Below are 16,643 nucleotides of genomic sequence, written 5' to 3' on the forward strand. Positions count from 1 at the left end.
AAATTCTTTGCAGATGCACCTCCTCTTGAAATTTCACCATTACACGTTTTGCAAATCGCTATCCGTGGGTCTTTTTCAGATATACTGAAATACTTCCACACTGCAGACATGTTGGCCTTTTTTTTTGTTTGCGTCATCACAACGTCCTGTTTCGATTGTGTTGTTTCGGTGATAAAAGTCTTTCGGCCGAAAATGCACTTTTAGGCTATTTTCGGCTGAAATTTTTCGTCAGCCGAATATTCGGTGCATCCCTATTATAATCGTCACAGATTTCTCTTGAAGATGTAAGACCTAAAAAGTTTTGATTTGACCCTCTTTGTATCTGCAGAGTTGTGTCCTGAATCCCATCATCTCCTTGCAGGACTACCTCCCGACGCAGCAGGACATCCTCCTGGCCAGAAAGCCCACTAAGGGCATCCACGAGTACAACTTTGAGATTAAGAACGTGCCCTTCATAATGGTGGATGTTGGCGGGCAGCGCTCCGAGAGGCGACGTTGGTTTGAGTGCTTCGACTCGGTCACTTCCATCCTCTTTCTTGTCTCATCTTCTGAATACGACCAGGTGAGTCAGCTTAACCTGCAGCATCATCTCATTTCCGAGGACTAAGCTTCCATTAAGTCTAATCATTTTATTCACATTACATCTAATACTCTCAGGAATGAGCGCAAGAGCTTAGAATATTATGAAGGAACCACAAGTTTGAGTTAGAGATGCCTGCTCCAGATGTTTTCTATTGGGAAAGGCCTGGACTGCAGGCAGGCCACTAATGCAGCCCCATCCCATCAGAGATGCAGCTTTTCACCCGTCCACTGATAACAAGCTGGATGCTCCCTCTCCTCTTTAGTCTGCAGGACACGCCGTCCATGCTTTCCACAAACTAGTTCACATCTTCATTCAGATTTCCACTTTGCCTCAGACCATTTTTTTTAACCACTATATTTATTGAATTTTTTGTTTTCCAAAACAGAACAACACAGAAATGCTCAGCAACCCAACGAAAAAACAACAAAACTTACAATCAGGCATCACAACAAGCATCAGTCACAGTGATCATTCAGCATTTCCCACACAGCAGATTCCATATGCTAAGCCACTTTTCAAGGGCAAACGCAAGCTCGAGTCAGAATAGAGGACACATTTCCTTCGGCATAGCCAAGAAAGGGTCTCCACACGCTATTAGGAATCTTGGTGTCATGGTAGACAACCAGCTGACCTTTAAGGACCATGTTGCCTCCCATGTTTCCCGGTCTTGCCGATTTGCTCTCTACAACATCAGGAGGATCAGACCCTACCTGACTGAACACACGACCCAGCTCCTGGTCCAGGCTCTGGTCATTTCAAGCATTGACTACTGCAACTCCTTACTGGCTGGCCTGCCTGCATGCTCAGTTAAACCTCTGCAGATGATCCAGAATGCAGCAGCACGTCTGGTCTTCAACCAGCCCAAAAGAGCTCATGTCACTCTGCTGCTAATCGCTCTCCACTGGTTTCCAGTTGCAGAGCATCAGATTTAAAGCTCTGCTTCTGGCTTACAAAACAATAACCCAAACGGCTCCGGTCTACCTCCACTCCTTAATCCAGAGCTACACTCCCTCTCCACAGTTACGCTCTGCCAGTGAAAGACGCCTAGTGCTACCACCACAAGGTGGCGCCACATCAGTAGCTAGACTCTTCTCCTCTGTTGTTCCCCGGTGGTGGAACGATCTACCAAACTCCGTCCGATCCGCAGAGTCCTTATCCACTTTTAAAAGCAAGCTAAAGACTCAGTTGTTTAAGGAGCATTTCCACATTTAGCTTAACTAAATAAGCTAGAAAGATTTGTCCAGCTTTTTGGCTCAACCAAGCACTGAAGAAGCTGCTGCACTTATGCCCAAGATGATATTGTGTGATGAAATCATGCACTTATGACCATGTTGATATTGTTTGATGAATGAATCGTGATCCTGTATTTACTTAAAATGACTACAAAAAAAAAAAAAAAAAAAAATAATAATTCACTGCACTAGCACTACATGACAGCACCTAGGTCCAACTGGACTCAAAAGTGGTCTGACACTTAATTATGACGTCCCATCTTGTTTGAATTCATGCTTGTGTTGTTCTTACTCTCAAATGTAAGTCGCTTTGGATAAAAGCGTCTGCTAAATGACTGTAGAATAGAATAGAATAGAATAGAATTAAACACATCAGTCTTAGAGTGTACTAAACACGTCAGAAAGTCAAGTGGAATGTGTTCCAATATCAATTTTTTCTACCCAGAGATCGTAGGGGTCTTGTGAGAGATCCAGTTCAGCAGAATATTCTTACGAGCACAAAAGGTTAGAACATTATACAGTTTCTTACTGTTCTTATTTGTAATACACTTATTTGGTCGACCAAGGAGGAGAGACACCGGGTCTGGATCAAGGTTAATTTTAAGGATGTTTTTGCTTTCAAAAAGTATAGACTCCCAATAGCCCTGAATCTTTGGGCATGACCAGAGACAATGTGTGAGGCTGCCGTCATGCATCCTACATTTAGGACACATAGATGAAGAGCCTGGTTTAAATTTCGACACCCGATTCGGAGCCAAATGGGCTCTGTGAAGTATTTTAAGTTGTAAAGGCCAAGTGCGGTTACAGTTAGTTATTTTTTTGGCAGTGTTCCAGATTGTATTTCATGTATCTTCTGTAATCTCTACACCCAGCTCATCCTCCCAGGTCTGAGACAGAGCATGATAAGTAGTCTGACAATGTCCCTTCAGTATTTTGTAACACATGCTAAGGGACACTTCCCCCTGCTGATACAAAGAGCAACCTTTCAATATCAGAGACCTCAATGTTACTCAGTAGAGAGGTATCTTTTTTAATAAAATCTCGTATCTGAAAAAAGCGAAAAAGATTATTTCTGTCTATTGTAAAGTCCTGTACCACTTGATTAAAAGACATTAGAATCCCTTCCCTGAAAAGACAACCAAAAGTAGAGACACCCCTAGCCACCCAGTCCTTGAAACCTGAATCCAGTACACCTGGAAGAAAGTCTGGGTTGTTAACAATTGGGGTAAAAGTGGATGTTTTCCCAGCTCTCCCTTCAATCTGCCGTGCTGCCCTCAAAGCCTTAACCGTATTAACTGTTATGGGGTTGTACGAGCATTTCTTTACCGTTTTCATGTCTTTAAGAAAGAGCAGGTGGTATTTTCTTAGGTCCGGAAGATCCAAGCCTCCCATATGACTGGGAAGCTGTAATGTTGACATTTTGATGACATTTTTTTGCACCATATAAAGAAGCTCAACCAGCCCTTTATTTTTTGGATAAGCCTATGAGTGAACAGAATTGGAATCATTCTCATTGGGTAAAGTAGACGTGGAAGAATATTCATTTTAAGAAGCGAGATCCTGCCTAGCCATGATATAGGAAGGCAGTTCCAGCGATCAAGGTCCTGTTTTATTTTGTCAAGTAATGGAGCAAAGTTAGCCTTAAACAGTTGGTCAAAATAAGGTGTAATAAATATACCAAGATATACAATGTCAGCCGGGGACCACTTAAAGGGAGAGCTGGGAATCTGATGTTGTCTTCCCAGGGGCATAGCTTCAGTCTTGGAAAAATTGATTTTATAACCAGAGAATAGACTAAATTGGTTAATAATTGTTATAACATGGTGGACTGAAACTGTTGGGTTGGATAAAAACAACAAAACATCATCTGCGTAAAGTGAAATTTTATGGGACTTCTGCATGGTATCGATCCCAGTTACAGCAGGATCGTTTCAATTGCCTCAGCCGGTGGTTCGATAGCAAGAGTGAACAAAAGGGGAGAGAGGGGGCAGCCCTGTCTGTTCCCCCTCCCAACCTGAAAGTTTTTGGATCTAAGTCCATTAGTAATGACTGCTGCCTGGAGGCAGTTATAGATGACCTTAACCCATTTGATAAAAACTGAGCCCAACTCAAACTGTTGAAGAGTACCAAGCAAATAATACCATTCAACACGGTCAAATGCCTTCTCCGCGTCCAAAGACACTACAACGCCATCCACCGCATGTTGTTGACATAGTTGAATGACATTTAAAAGACGTCTGACATTATTAGAAGACCTGCGACCTTTAATAAAACCTGTCTGGTCAGCATTTATTACATGGGGTAAGACGCTTTCCAGGCGTGTTGCAAGGATTTTTGACAGTATTTTAAGATCGACATTAAGTAATGAAATGGGTCTGTAAGAGCCACAATTTTCTGGACATTTTCCTTTTTTTAGAATCAAAGATATGTTAGCCTCTCTGAGAGAGGGGGGAGGATACCAGCACTAAATGAGTCATGTAACATATCTAAAAGGGGTCTTGCTAGTAAATCCTTAAACTCTTTATAGAATTCTGATGTAAATCCATCAGGACCCGGTGCCTTTCCGTTCTGAAGTGATTTAATGGCCTTTTGCACTTCAACTTCCAATATTTCTGCGTTCAAACAGGTCCTTCCATCATCTGACAAACTAGGAAGTTTAATTTTGGAAAAGAAAGTTTCCATTAAGGATTGAGCATTTTCATTTTGCTCAGACAAATATAAATTTTGATAAAATTCTAAAAAGGCCGCATTAATCACCCCAGGACTTGTGGAGCAGGAACCATTCCCATCAGCAACCGAAGCGATTGTACGGGAAGCTACTCGTGTCTTAGTTAGGTAGAAGAGATATTTGCTTGGTTTATCCCCGTATTCAAATAATCTTTGTCTGGCAAATTTGATTTTGTCTGTGGCATTTTGTGTCAGTAGGGTGTTAATGGAGGACCGAATGGCGTTAATTTCTTTCAGTTTGGATGAAGAGGGATTTTTAAAATATTCTTTTTCTGCTAAGCTGAGCCTCTTCTCTAATATGTTTTGTTGCTCTATGACTCTACCCTTTTTATTGGTTGTGTAGGAAATTATCAATCCTCTACCAAAAGCCTTAGCCGTTTCCCAGAGCAGAGATGGATTACTAGCTGTAGGTGAGTTAACCATAAGAAAATGTTCAAATTCCACAAATTTATCATCTTTTAAAATGAGAGGGTTTAATCTCCAGTATTTACTTCGCCCTAGGGCATTTTTAGGGACAACGTCCAAGTAAACTGCCGCATGATCGGATATAACAATATTTCCAATTTTGCAATAGACCACATGGTTTAAAATAACTTTAGGCACAAAAAAATAATCGATTCGAGTGTGGCATTTGTGTGGGTGGAGCTTTCTCCATACATCCAGAAAACCGGCCTCTTCCATAAGGTTAGACACCTGCTCTGTTCGTTTGGGAATTGAGAGGGGGCTAACAGGGAGTCTATCAAGCAATGGATTCATAAGACAATTAAAGTCTCCTCCCAAAATAATATTTTCAAGGGGCATGCCTGCAATTTTTGTCACCACCTCTGTCAAAAAAGTAGTGGGATGACCTGGGGGACAGTACACATTTAATATGGCAAATTCCTCTCCATGTATAATAGCTTTAATAAACACATATCTACCATGTGTGTCTTTAATGTACTCCGTGAGTTTAAATGGCACAGATCTTTTAATAAGGATCGCCACCCCTCGACTATTACTGGTAAAAGAGGAAAAGAAAACGTGTTCAAAGCCGCACTGTTGCAGTTTTGAATGTTCTGCATCATTCAGGTGCGTCTCTTGTAATAACGCTATGTCTACACCTTCCTTTTTTAAAGCCAAGAGAACCTTTTTCCTCTTAATTGGTGAGTGACTTCCCTTGATGTGCCATGTACACAACCTTAACATGTTTTTAGCCTGGGCTTATTGCCAACACTATAAGATGCCACCCTGATGCCAACAGTGCGCTTAAACTGAAAATGAGCTGAGCCGAACAAGCAGAACAAACGAAACACAACCAACTGAACAGTAACAAAAACAGCGCTTTTCAAACGTGCTTTCCCTTTTATTACGGAGGGGACCACCATCTCCCAAACCAAACTCTCATATTTCTTCCTTGTACACAAAAAAATGAGAGTAAAGTAAAAAACAATCCTCCAAAAAGAGCACATCGTATTACAATATAATGCTAGTGCACACCACTAAATATTACACAAAAGAGAAAAAAAGTTAAGCAATTAAAGCAATGAGTGGACCACAGTTATAAAAATCTTTGCACTCCCGTTGTGCATAATCCTCAGTCTGGCTGGGTAAAGAAGGGAGTATTGGATGCCAGCATCCCACAGCCACCTCTTCACCCCATCGAACCCTTTGCGTCTGCGCGTAGTATCCGCCGAGAAGTCTTGGAAAAACATGATTTTAGAGCCCTGGTACACCTGAGGGTGGGGTTGCTCGCTGCCACCATTCCGCCGCGAAGTCTCGAGTACCCGCTGTTGGTCTCTGAAGTTATGAAATCTGACAAGCACCGGTCTGGGACGCTGGTTAGGTCCAGGCTGAGGGGCTAGAGCACGGTGTGCCCTCTTAAGCTTGATGCGGCCGTCTTTGGTATTGATGTGAAGGAATTCGGGCAACCACTTTTCAAAAAACTTCACCGCTTGAGCCCCCTCCTCACCCTCCGCCAGGCCGATAATACGTATATTCTTCCTCCTGCCTCTGTTTTCAAGGTCATCAATATGTTGCGCCATACTCTCGACCTGCTTCTCCAGCGTCTGAATCCGTATTGTAGCTTGATCCGATCTTGGGCTGCTATTCTCTCTTCAGTTTCCGTGGTCCGTTTGGCCAAATCCTTTATCTCCAAAGCATGAGCCTGCAACATTTGGGACATAGGGTCCAACCTCTCGTTGATAAGCGTAGTAATGTTTCCGGTGATCTCTTGAATAACTTGACGAAGAGCTGGATCAAGTGCGCTGGTCTTGCTAGCCACCAACATCTCTTCAGTTAGCTCCGTGCTAGGCAAGCTCTCGGCGGCGGCCGTCTTATTACTTTTTTTGGCGTGTTTAGGCGGCATGTTGCCATCGATATTCATAATAACACATCCAGTTAGAGATGATGTAAAGGTGCCAGTAAGCCAATGTTAATTTACTCAATTGTCAATGCTGTGGTGTGCAGCTCAGCAGAATCGACTGTTCGCTACGCCGCCATCTTGAAAAGCCGCTTCAGACCATTTTAAATGAGCTTTGGTCCAGAGAAGGTGGTGGAGTTCTTCAGGAACGACAGCGAGGATGAAGACTTCAGTGGATTCAGTGATGTGGAATGAGATGAGCCTGGTCAGCCTGGTCAGCCTAATGAACCTGGTGAGCCTGGTGAACCTGGAACGTCTGGTGAACCTGGAACGTCTGGTGAACCTGGAATGTCTGGTAAGCCTGGTGAACCTGGTGAGCCTGGTCAACCTGGTCAGCCTGGTGAACCTGGTCAACCTGGTGAGCCTGGTGAACCTGGTCAGCCTGGTGAGCCTGGTGAACCTGGTTTGCTTGACAGTGGCAACGACGAGGTGACAGCTTGTCAGCTACTCCAACCGAAGCCAGAACTTTGTTCTTGTTCTCCAGGCTGTTTAAAAAAGTTCACTTTGGTCCGATCGGTTCATCCTCTGCGAGAAGCTTCGTCCGCGACGGGCTGGGGATAACTGCGGGGGGGATCGGGGCTTTATGTGCAGTGAACAGCTGACCTGGTTACTTCATATTTAAAATTAACTTCCTCGAGATGCTTTGCTTTTATAACTGTACCTGCAATGGAATTAAAGAAATGTTCATTTGTGAGGCACCAGGAAATATCCGAACCCTGGACTAAAGTGTTTCAGTTCAGGTTTGCTGTTCTTTTCAGGTCCCCGGACGACAGAACACTTTTACTCGTGAAAAGTATTTGAATGGTTTTATGAATGAATGAATCTTTGTCTTTCACTGTTGGATGTTAACCATGTTTTTATCGACAGATAAAGTCAAGAATTATTAATCCTGTTCATAAGTGTATGTGCTATACGATGTTCTTTAAGGTTGAAAGAAAAGTTTAGAGTCAAACTTACTGGCAGCGTTTCATAAATCTCTGCCTTTAAATGTAAGGCCCGCCTCCGCGCCAAAATCCCCGCGCCGTGATTGGCCCGAAGGCGTTACGGCCACCCTGAGCCCACAAGTGTAGTAGTGAACTTAAAAGTTCAAACAAAGGAGAAGAAGAGGAACCATGACGAAGTAACACGGTAAAGCTGGAAGCAAAGAAACACGTGTTTTTTCATCTTTGCTGTCACTGCCACCTTTTCTTTGTTATTCGTGTTTCGTCTTGATTTTCGCTCGTTTGGAAACCAGGATGTCTCGTTGCCAAGCAACAAGCTTAAACACTCTTTTTGTCAGCACAAGATACTTTTTGTATTTATGTTATTAATATGAACTTTTATCACTGTTAATAACATTATTCAATTTGAATTTTAATATTTTATATTAATATTGAGGTGCTATAACTCAAAATATCACAACAAATTTCTACACTGTAGATGGAGGATCTTCAGAGTCTGAGGAACATTTTTCTGAAATTGTTCCAGTTTTAGATCCAGTTTGTCTCAGATTGGTGAAGCTCTGTCCATCTTTCCATCTGAGAGACTCTGCCTCTCTGAAATGCTCCTTTTATACCAGTCATGTTACTGACCTGTTGCCAGGTAACCTGGTTAGTTGTCCAATGCTCCTCCAGGTGTTTCTGGTTTGTACCAGGTACTTTTCCAGCTTTTTGTTGCTCCTGTTCCAACTTTTCCATCAGCTCATATTTTCATCTCATGGTGAAACGTCTCCGTTTCGTCCTCTGATGTGTTGGTGATCTGATTTTTGTCCCCTTGCAACCTGCAGGTGTTGATGGAGGACCGGCAGACCAACAGGCTCAGCGAGTCCCTCAACATCTTCGAGACCATCGTCAACAACCGGGTGTTCAGCAACGTCTCCATCATCCTGTTCCTGAACAAGACGGACCTGCTAGAGGAGAAGGTGAAGCAGGTCTCCATCAAGGACTACTTCCAGGAGTTCTCGGGCGACCCCGCCAGCCTGGCGGACGTCCAGCGCTTCCTTGTGGAACGCTTTCGTAAGAAGCGGCGTGAGCAGCAACAGAAGCCGCTGTACCACCACTTCACCACGGCCATCAACACCGAGAACATCCGGTTGGTGTTCCGCGACGTCAAGGACACCATTCTGCATGACAACCTCAAGCAGCTGATGCTGCAGTGAGGGGGCGGGGTCAGTCGGAGGAGGGAGGGGGTAGAAGGAGGCAGAAAATGGCCGCCATGGTGCCTTTTTCCTAACAACGGTCCTCGCGTTTAGTCTCCTCCTTTTAAACCTCCCACTCACTTCTACACCTGCTACTGCTTGTTCACTGTGACTTATCAGAGCCAGCTCCAACCACTGTAACTGACCCGGACCCACCGCCCCCACTGTCACCTCTGCACGCCACGCTCCGCCCCTCTTTACCTGCCGCTCTGGCAGAGGGATGTGCTGGTTTCGAGCCAGTGAAGCGTCAACAGATAGGAAATCTAATCGTTTGTGTTTCTAAACTCTGAACATGCTGTACCTTCCTCAGGGCTCTAATCTATGACCCTGTTACAGATATTTCAAGTAGATCTGGAGGCTGTTGTAGCCAGCTAACGAGCCAGCTAGCCAGCCAGCCAGTGCGCTAGTCAGTCAGTCAGCCAGCCAGCACAGTGCTGCAGGGAAGACGTCCCTGGGTTTTTCCAGACCCTGCTATTCCACACCATCCAAACTCATCACTAACGATTCTTGATAAACTTACTTGTAGACTTTAAATGATTTCTTACTATTTTCTGACTTTTAATCAGATGATGGGTTCAAAGGATGAAGGTTTTCTTTTCTACAGCCGGCCTCAGATCGGGGCTGCTTCCCTCAGCCTCGCTATGTCCAGATAAGATGCTCAGAGTGGGCAATAACGCCACCAGAGTATGGTAGGAAATACTGACATGGAGCTGATTATTGACCCCTGATGCAATAAAACGCTAAATTCAGCGTTGTGCGAGACGACTGCTGTAACCCAGACTACACAACTTCTTTACATAAAAACTTTACAGGTTATTTGTTTTACACCTTTTTTCTCAAATCGTTAAATGTCGGTCCTAATCGGAAATTCCAAACGTGATTTTTCAAGTTAATTTAACCATTTAGTCAAACCTCGGATTGAGGAGGAGCAGTGTGGTTTTCGTCCCGGTCGTGGATCAGTGGACCAGCTCTACACCCTCTTCGGGGTCTTGAAGGGGACATGGGAGTCCGTTGCACCAGTCTACATGTGCTTTTGGTTTCCCTGTTTTGGTTGGTTTGGATTAAACAAATTTACAGGTGGAACTAAAACATTTAGAAAATCTCACAAAACTTAATTTATTTCAGTAATTCAACCTAAAAATGGAAACTAATACATTAAATGGACTCATTATATGCAAACTGAGATATTTCAAGTATTTGTCATAATTGTGATGATTATGGTTTAAAGCTTATATAAAAAAACTAAATCTCAGAAAATTAGAAAAGTGTGAAAAGGACCGGTGTTGTAGCCTCTAAGAGCCAATCAATCAACTCTAACCAGCTGATCCATCCAAACACCTGCAGAGGCCTCCTGAGCATCTAGATGGTCTCAGTCTGTTCCAGTAGAGTCCAGCATCATGGGGAAGGCTGCTGACCTGACAGCTGGACAGAAACCATCACCTCCCTCCACCAGGAGGAAAAGCCTCAGCAGGCGGCTGCAGAAGAAGCTGGATGATCAAAGTGCTGCATCAAAGCTCATCAAGAAGAAGCTGAGAGGAAGGAGAAGCTGGAACAAGCAGCAGGATGAAGCAGCTGGAGAGGACGGTCAGGAAAAGCTTCACCAGGACTGGACTGAGGCTGGAGTTAGAGCCTCCAGAGCCACCACACAGACGGATCCTGGACCTGGACTCCATGTCGTCGTCCTCTAGTCCAGCTGCAGCGTCTACCAGGAGGTCTTAGAGCTCTTCATGCTTCCTTTGTGGAGATGCTGACTTTATCTTCCAGCAGGACTCGGTACCTCCCACACTGCCACAAGAACCAGAATCTGGTTCAAGGATCAAGGATTACTGGGCTGGACTGGCCACAGACTCTCCAGACCTGAAAGAAATTCAGTTTTACACATCCTCTAATTTTTTTAGTTTTACCTGTATATCCTGCGTCCTGAACTCAGCCTGCTGCTGTAGCTCAACCAGTGTCACCGACCACATCTCAGGATGTTTAGGTCAAAGTGAAGCAGGTGTGTTTGACCTTCCTGGTGGGTGGTTAGTAGACTGGGGCGGACACATCAGGTTGTGGCTTCACGTCCTCTGACATGTTTTCATCAACTGGTTCTACCAGTGGCATCCTGAAAAGCACCTGAAAGCCTTGTCCTCCAGTCACAGAGCTGGACCACTAGCATGAAAGTGTTTCCTCGTCCTGTTAGAAGAGGAACTGACCAGACTGAATCCTGCAGATGTTGCAGCGTAACTTTCCCTGCATCTGTCTGCATGTGGATGAAGCAACGCTGTCTGTTCTCAGCCGGCAGAAGGAGCTCCTTTGTCTCCATCCAGACCGTCACGTCATCGGCTCGGACCAAAGCCCTGACACGGTCTGATTCATGCTGGTTTCTGCAGAGCACATATGTGAGCTCTGAACTGAGAACCAACTGGCAACCTGCCGCTCCTATGATGTGTTGCAGCAGATCCGCCACACAGGATCAACCAGCCTGGACTAGTTTTCTAACCTGGATCAGGTACAAATCACATCTGCAGGCGTGGATCAAGTCTGATGTTCATTCTGTTGAATGAGTCTGTAGCTGCAGACTGAGTTATGTTCCAGATTCTTAGTCTGGAGATAAAAGTTAGTAACTTCTGTCAGAAACGCTCCGTCTGCAGGTGAAGCTGAACTAGAGTCACCTGAACGATCGTGACTTGTCTGAATGTGTGAAAGTGATGAAAGAAAGGGTGTTTTTAGTACCGATGAGGATGAATGGGAGCCGGTTGGATAAATCCACTGCGGGCTCGCTGGGGCAGCAGGGATGAGAAAGCTTCCTGGTGAAGGATGCAGAGCTCAAAGGGAAGCAGTTTGACGGTTAGTCGTCGTCTCGTCAGTATTTTAGAGGAAAAGGTGTTTGTTGGAGGTTGTGATACACCTGCTGTGAATGCAAGCGTACACGTCAACGTCCGCTACGTTCGTGTAAATACTTGCTGCAAACGACAGAAGCAAAACTGCTCAATACTGTAGGTCACCACTAGGGGCAGTACACAACACTTCTGAAAAAGTGAAAAGGTCAATCTACGGGTCACGTTGTATGTCTGGGGCGTCAAACCCCCAAAACACTTCCTATCTGTTGCCAAGTGTTCAGGTATGAGTGTTACTGCGTGACGGGGAAGAGAACTCATTCAAATCAGGACGTTGGGGACAAGGTCCGAGAGATGCTCTTCAAACACATCCACCATGTTTACCTCGGCTCTCCTGTTCATGCTCTTGTTCACATACTCTAGTCCAGTTGTTCCCAACCTTTTACCCTCGGGGACCCCCTTCATGCAAAAACTGAAATGCCATGGCCCCTGGTCCACCCTGTGCTGAAACCAGTGGAGGTTCTCACCATAAATCGAGCACTGTTTGAGTCCTGTCCTTTGAAAAAGCCACAGTTAAATGAACATACAGCTTACTTTTCCCTTAAAATAGGGACAATGTGTGAACATTAATCACAATAGCTCTGATGTTCAAAGCCTCAGGGACCCCCTATGCTCTTTGGGGGTCCCGGACCCCAGGTTGGGAACCACTGCTCTACTCGTTACCGCGTGTCAACGCGAGCGGCCGACGTGCCAAACGAGCGCTAGCAATGCATGGCGGCCATGATATGTGCAGACGTGTCACTAACAGCAGGAATATCCCAGCCAGGCCGGATCTCTGCTGAGTCCTGGGGTAACAGTGCCTCTGGTGGACCGACAAAGCTGGGGGTCCACACTCCTGACCAGTCACTTCATTTCAGAGGGTTTTAATTCGTTCATCTGATCTCAACCGGCTGAAATCAGTATTTCATGTGCTCCGTGTCCTCAGGAGTCCGTGCTGCAAAGCCAACACTACCTGTGTCTTATCTTTCTGATACTGCCTTTTGTACCTTGCCGCCTCACATATGATGATGATGATCGACGTCTGTAATATTTCTGTAACTGTGGTGTCCAGACTATACAACAGCCAAGCTCCACAGGAGCGAGCAGGTCTCCCCATGGTTAGTGCCTCCTGATCTTTTTTAGCTTGTTGCCCAGGCGATGATGTCTGGTGTTTATAACATTTCTTTATGCAATAAAGCTTTCATTGTACAGTCTTAACTTATGCATTTTATTAACCAACTATTCCCAATAAATCAGCTGTTTTTTTAAACTGGTTTGGTTCACTTTAACATCAATGACAGAAAATCACGTTGGTCGACCTGAATGCTTCACTTTTACAACCTTCCTCTTTGTATTTGCTCCTTTTTCTGTCATCTCGTTTCATTTCCTCAGCTCCACCTGTTCTACTTCCTGTTAACCAGCCAATCACACAGCAGCATGTAGTCATGTAGACGTGGTGAAGACGACCTGCTGGAGTTCAAGCTGAGCATCAGAATGAGGAAGAAAGAGGATTTAAGAGACTTTGAACTTGGCATGGTTGCTGGTCTGAGTTTTTACTGGGATTTCCACCCACAACCATCTCCAGGGTTTCCAGAGATGGTCTGAAGAAGAGAAAATATCCAGAGCAGCAGTTGTCTGGACCAGGATGCAGCAGAAGACACACCGGGTTCCTCCTGCCAGCTAAGAACAGGAAACTGAGGCTACAATTCACACACACTCACCAACACTGGACAATAGAAGATGGAGAAACGTTGCTGGTCTGATGAGTCTCCATTTCAGCTCCACATTCAGATGCTCGGCTCAGAATCTGCTGGAAACATCATGAAAACATGGATCCATCCTGCCTTGGATCAACGCTTCAGGCTGCTGCTGGTGTAATGGTGGGGGGAGATTTTCTTGGTCCACTTTGGGTCCCTTAGTACCAACGTGTCCTGGTTTAACCAGCACAGCCTACCTGAGTATTGTTGCTGACCATGTCCATCCCTTTATGACCACAGTGGAGCATCTTCTGATGCTACTTCCAGCAGGATAATGCACCATGTCACAAAGCTCAGATCATCTCCACCTGCTTTCTAGAACATGATGATGAGTTCACTGGACTCCAACGGCCTCCACAGCCACCAGATCTCAGTCCAGTAGAGCAGCTTTGGGATGTGGTGGAACGGGAGATTCTCATCATGGATGCAGCCGACAAACCTGCAGCAACTGTGTGATGCTGTCATGTCAATATGGAGAAAACCTCTGAGGAAGGTTTCCACCACCTACTTCATCTATCACACCAGGATTAAAAAGGTCCAACCCAGTACTAGAAGGTGGTCCTGATGAGGAGGACGACCCCGGTACTAGAAGGTGGTCCTGATGAAGAGGACGACCCGGGTACTAGAAAGTGGACCTGATGAAGAGGATGACCCGGTACTAGAAGGTGGTCCTGATGAAAAGGACGACCCGGTACTAGAAGGCGGTCCCTTTGAAGAGGACGACCCGGTGGCTGTCCTGATGAAGAGGACGACCCGGTACTAGAAGGTGGTCCTGATGAAGAGGACGACCCGGTACTAGAAGGTGAACCTGATGAAGAGGATGACCCGGTACTAGAAGGTGGTCCTGATGAAAAGGACGACCCGGTACTAGAAGGCGGTCCCTTTGAAGAGGACGACCCGGTGGCTGTCCCGATGAAGAGGACGACCCGGTACTAGAAGGTGGTCCTGATGAAGAGGACGACCCGGTACTAGAAGGTGAACCTGATGAAGAGGATGACCCGGTACTAGAAGGTGGTCCTGATGAAAAGGACGACCCGGTACTAGAAGGCGGTCCTTATGAAGAGGACGACCCAGTGGCTGTCCCGATGAAGAGGACGACCCGGTACTAGAAGGCGGTCCTTATGAAGAGGACGACCCGGTACTAGAAGGCGGTCCTTATGAAGAGGACGACCCGGTACTAGAAGGCGATCCCGATGAAGAGGACGACCCGGTACTAGAAGGCGATCCTTATGAAGAGGACGACCCGGTACTAGAAGGCGATCCCGATGAAGTGGACGACCCGGTACTAGAAGGCGGACCTGATGAAGAGGACGACCCGGTACTAGAAGGCGGTCCTTATGAAGAGGACGACCCGGTACTAGAAGGCGGTCCTTATGAAGAGGACGACCCGGTACTAGAAGGCGGTCCTGATGAAGAGGACGACCCGGTACTAGAAGGCGGTCCTGATGAAGAGGACGACCCGGTACTAGAAGGCGGTCCTGATGAAGAGGACGACCCGGTACTAGAAGGCGGTCCTTATGAAGAGGACGACCCGGTACTCGAAGGCGGTCCTGATGAAGAGGACGACCCGGTACTAGAAGGCGTTCCTGATGAAGAGGACGACCCGGTACTCGAAGGCGGTCCTTATGAAGGACGACCCGGTACTAGAAGGCGGTCCTTATGAAGAGGACGACCCGGTACTCGAAGGCGGTCCTGATGAAGAGGACGACCCGGTACTAGAAGGCGGTCCTTATGAAGAGGACGACCCGGTAGTAGAAGGCGGTCCCGATGAAGAGGACGACCCGGTATTAGAAGGCGGTCCCGATGAAGAGGACGACCCGGTACTAGAAGGCGGTCCCGATGAAGAGGACGACCCGGTAATAGAAGGCGGTCCTTATGAAGAGGACGACCCTGTACTAGAAGGCGTTCCTGATGAAGAGGACGACCCGGTTCTTGTTAAACAGCAGCTTCATCTGGTCAGGATGTTGTTAAACTTATTAAATGATGTAAAGTAAAAGTTGCATCATAAACATGTAACATGACATCAGATGTCGGGTTGGAGATTTTATTAGAAAATACAGTTTTACAGGCAGAGGCCTGACAACATATAAAAAGAAAGAAAAGAGATTAAAAACGGTTACAAGCCATTTAAATCCAGTAAAAAAGAAAGTAAACTTCAAGTCAAGCAGGTGAGGAGACAGAATGAGGTGGAGTCGCTCTGTGTTTGGTCATACATGAGACCAGCATGGTCTGGTTCAGTAATCCAGAAAGACATTGCTTTTCATCTGAAACACCATGAATGAACAGCAGCATTGTGATGTTAGCTTAAGATTTTAACCCTTAAAACTCTGCTGGGCCCCGAGAACCAACCCTCTACCCCGTGTTTATTCAGAGGATCTGACTCCTTCCATGATAACAGCATTATTTATCATGTTTCACCATTACAACATGTTGCTAAGAGACCTCTATTTAGACCTGGACATGATGATGGAGCCACTTCCTGTCAGACTTTCCACCAATCAGAGAGCTTAGATTGACGGTAACGTCCAATCAGGAGCAGCCAAAGATCAACCAGTGAGCAGAAAGTTCTATGTGTGTGTGAAAAGAAGAAAAATAATGCTCCTCTATGGCTGGAATAAAGCCAAGAAGACGTTTCTGATGCACGGTGGCGCCACAAAGCAGCTGCTACACACTGGTTTATACTGGGATTCAAAGCTGTTACAGACTGGTTTATACTGGGATTAAAAGCTGTTACAGACTGGTTTATACTGGGATTAAAAGCTGTTACAGACTGGTTTATACAGGGATTAAAAGCCGTTACAGACTGGTTTATACGGGGATTAAAAGCTGCTACACACTGGTTTATACTGGGATTAAAAGCCGTTACAGACTGGTTTATACGGGGATTAAAAGCCGCTACGGACTGGTTTATA

The 16,643-nt window shown here is 45.6% G+C and overlaps 1 protein-coding gene across 1 annotated transcript; it reads left to right on the top strand.

Annotated features, from left to right (window-relative positions):
- Positions 1-319: 319 nt before the first annotated feature.
- On the top strand, positions 320-13,239 carry LOC121648125 (guanine nucleotide-binding protein subunit alpha-13-like; the record flags this gene model as incomplete). Its single annotated transcript, XM_041998076.1, has 2 exons — positions 320-562; positions 8,706-13,239. Coding segments are annotated over 2 exons (615 nt in total), but the record flags the coding sequence as incomplete, so codon positions are not given.
- Between the last annotated feature and the right edge of the window lie 3,404 nt (positions 13,240-16,643).

The sequence above is a fragment of the Melanotaenia boesemani genome, chromosome 2 (genome assembly GCF_017639745.1).
Source record: "Melanotaenia boesemani isolate fMelBoe1 chromosome 2, fMelBoe1.pri, whole genome shotgun sequence".
NCBI lineage: Eukaryota > Metazoa > Chordata > Actinopteri > Atheriniformes > Melanotaeniidae > Melanotaenia > Melanotaenia boesemani.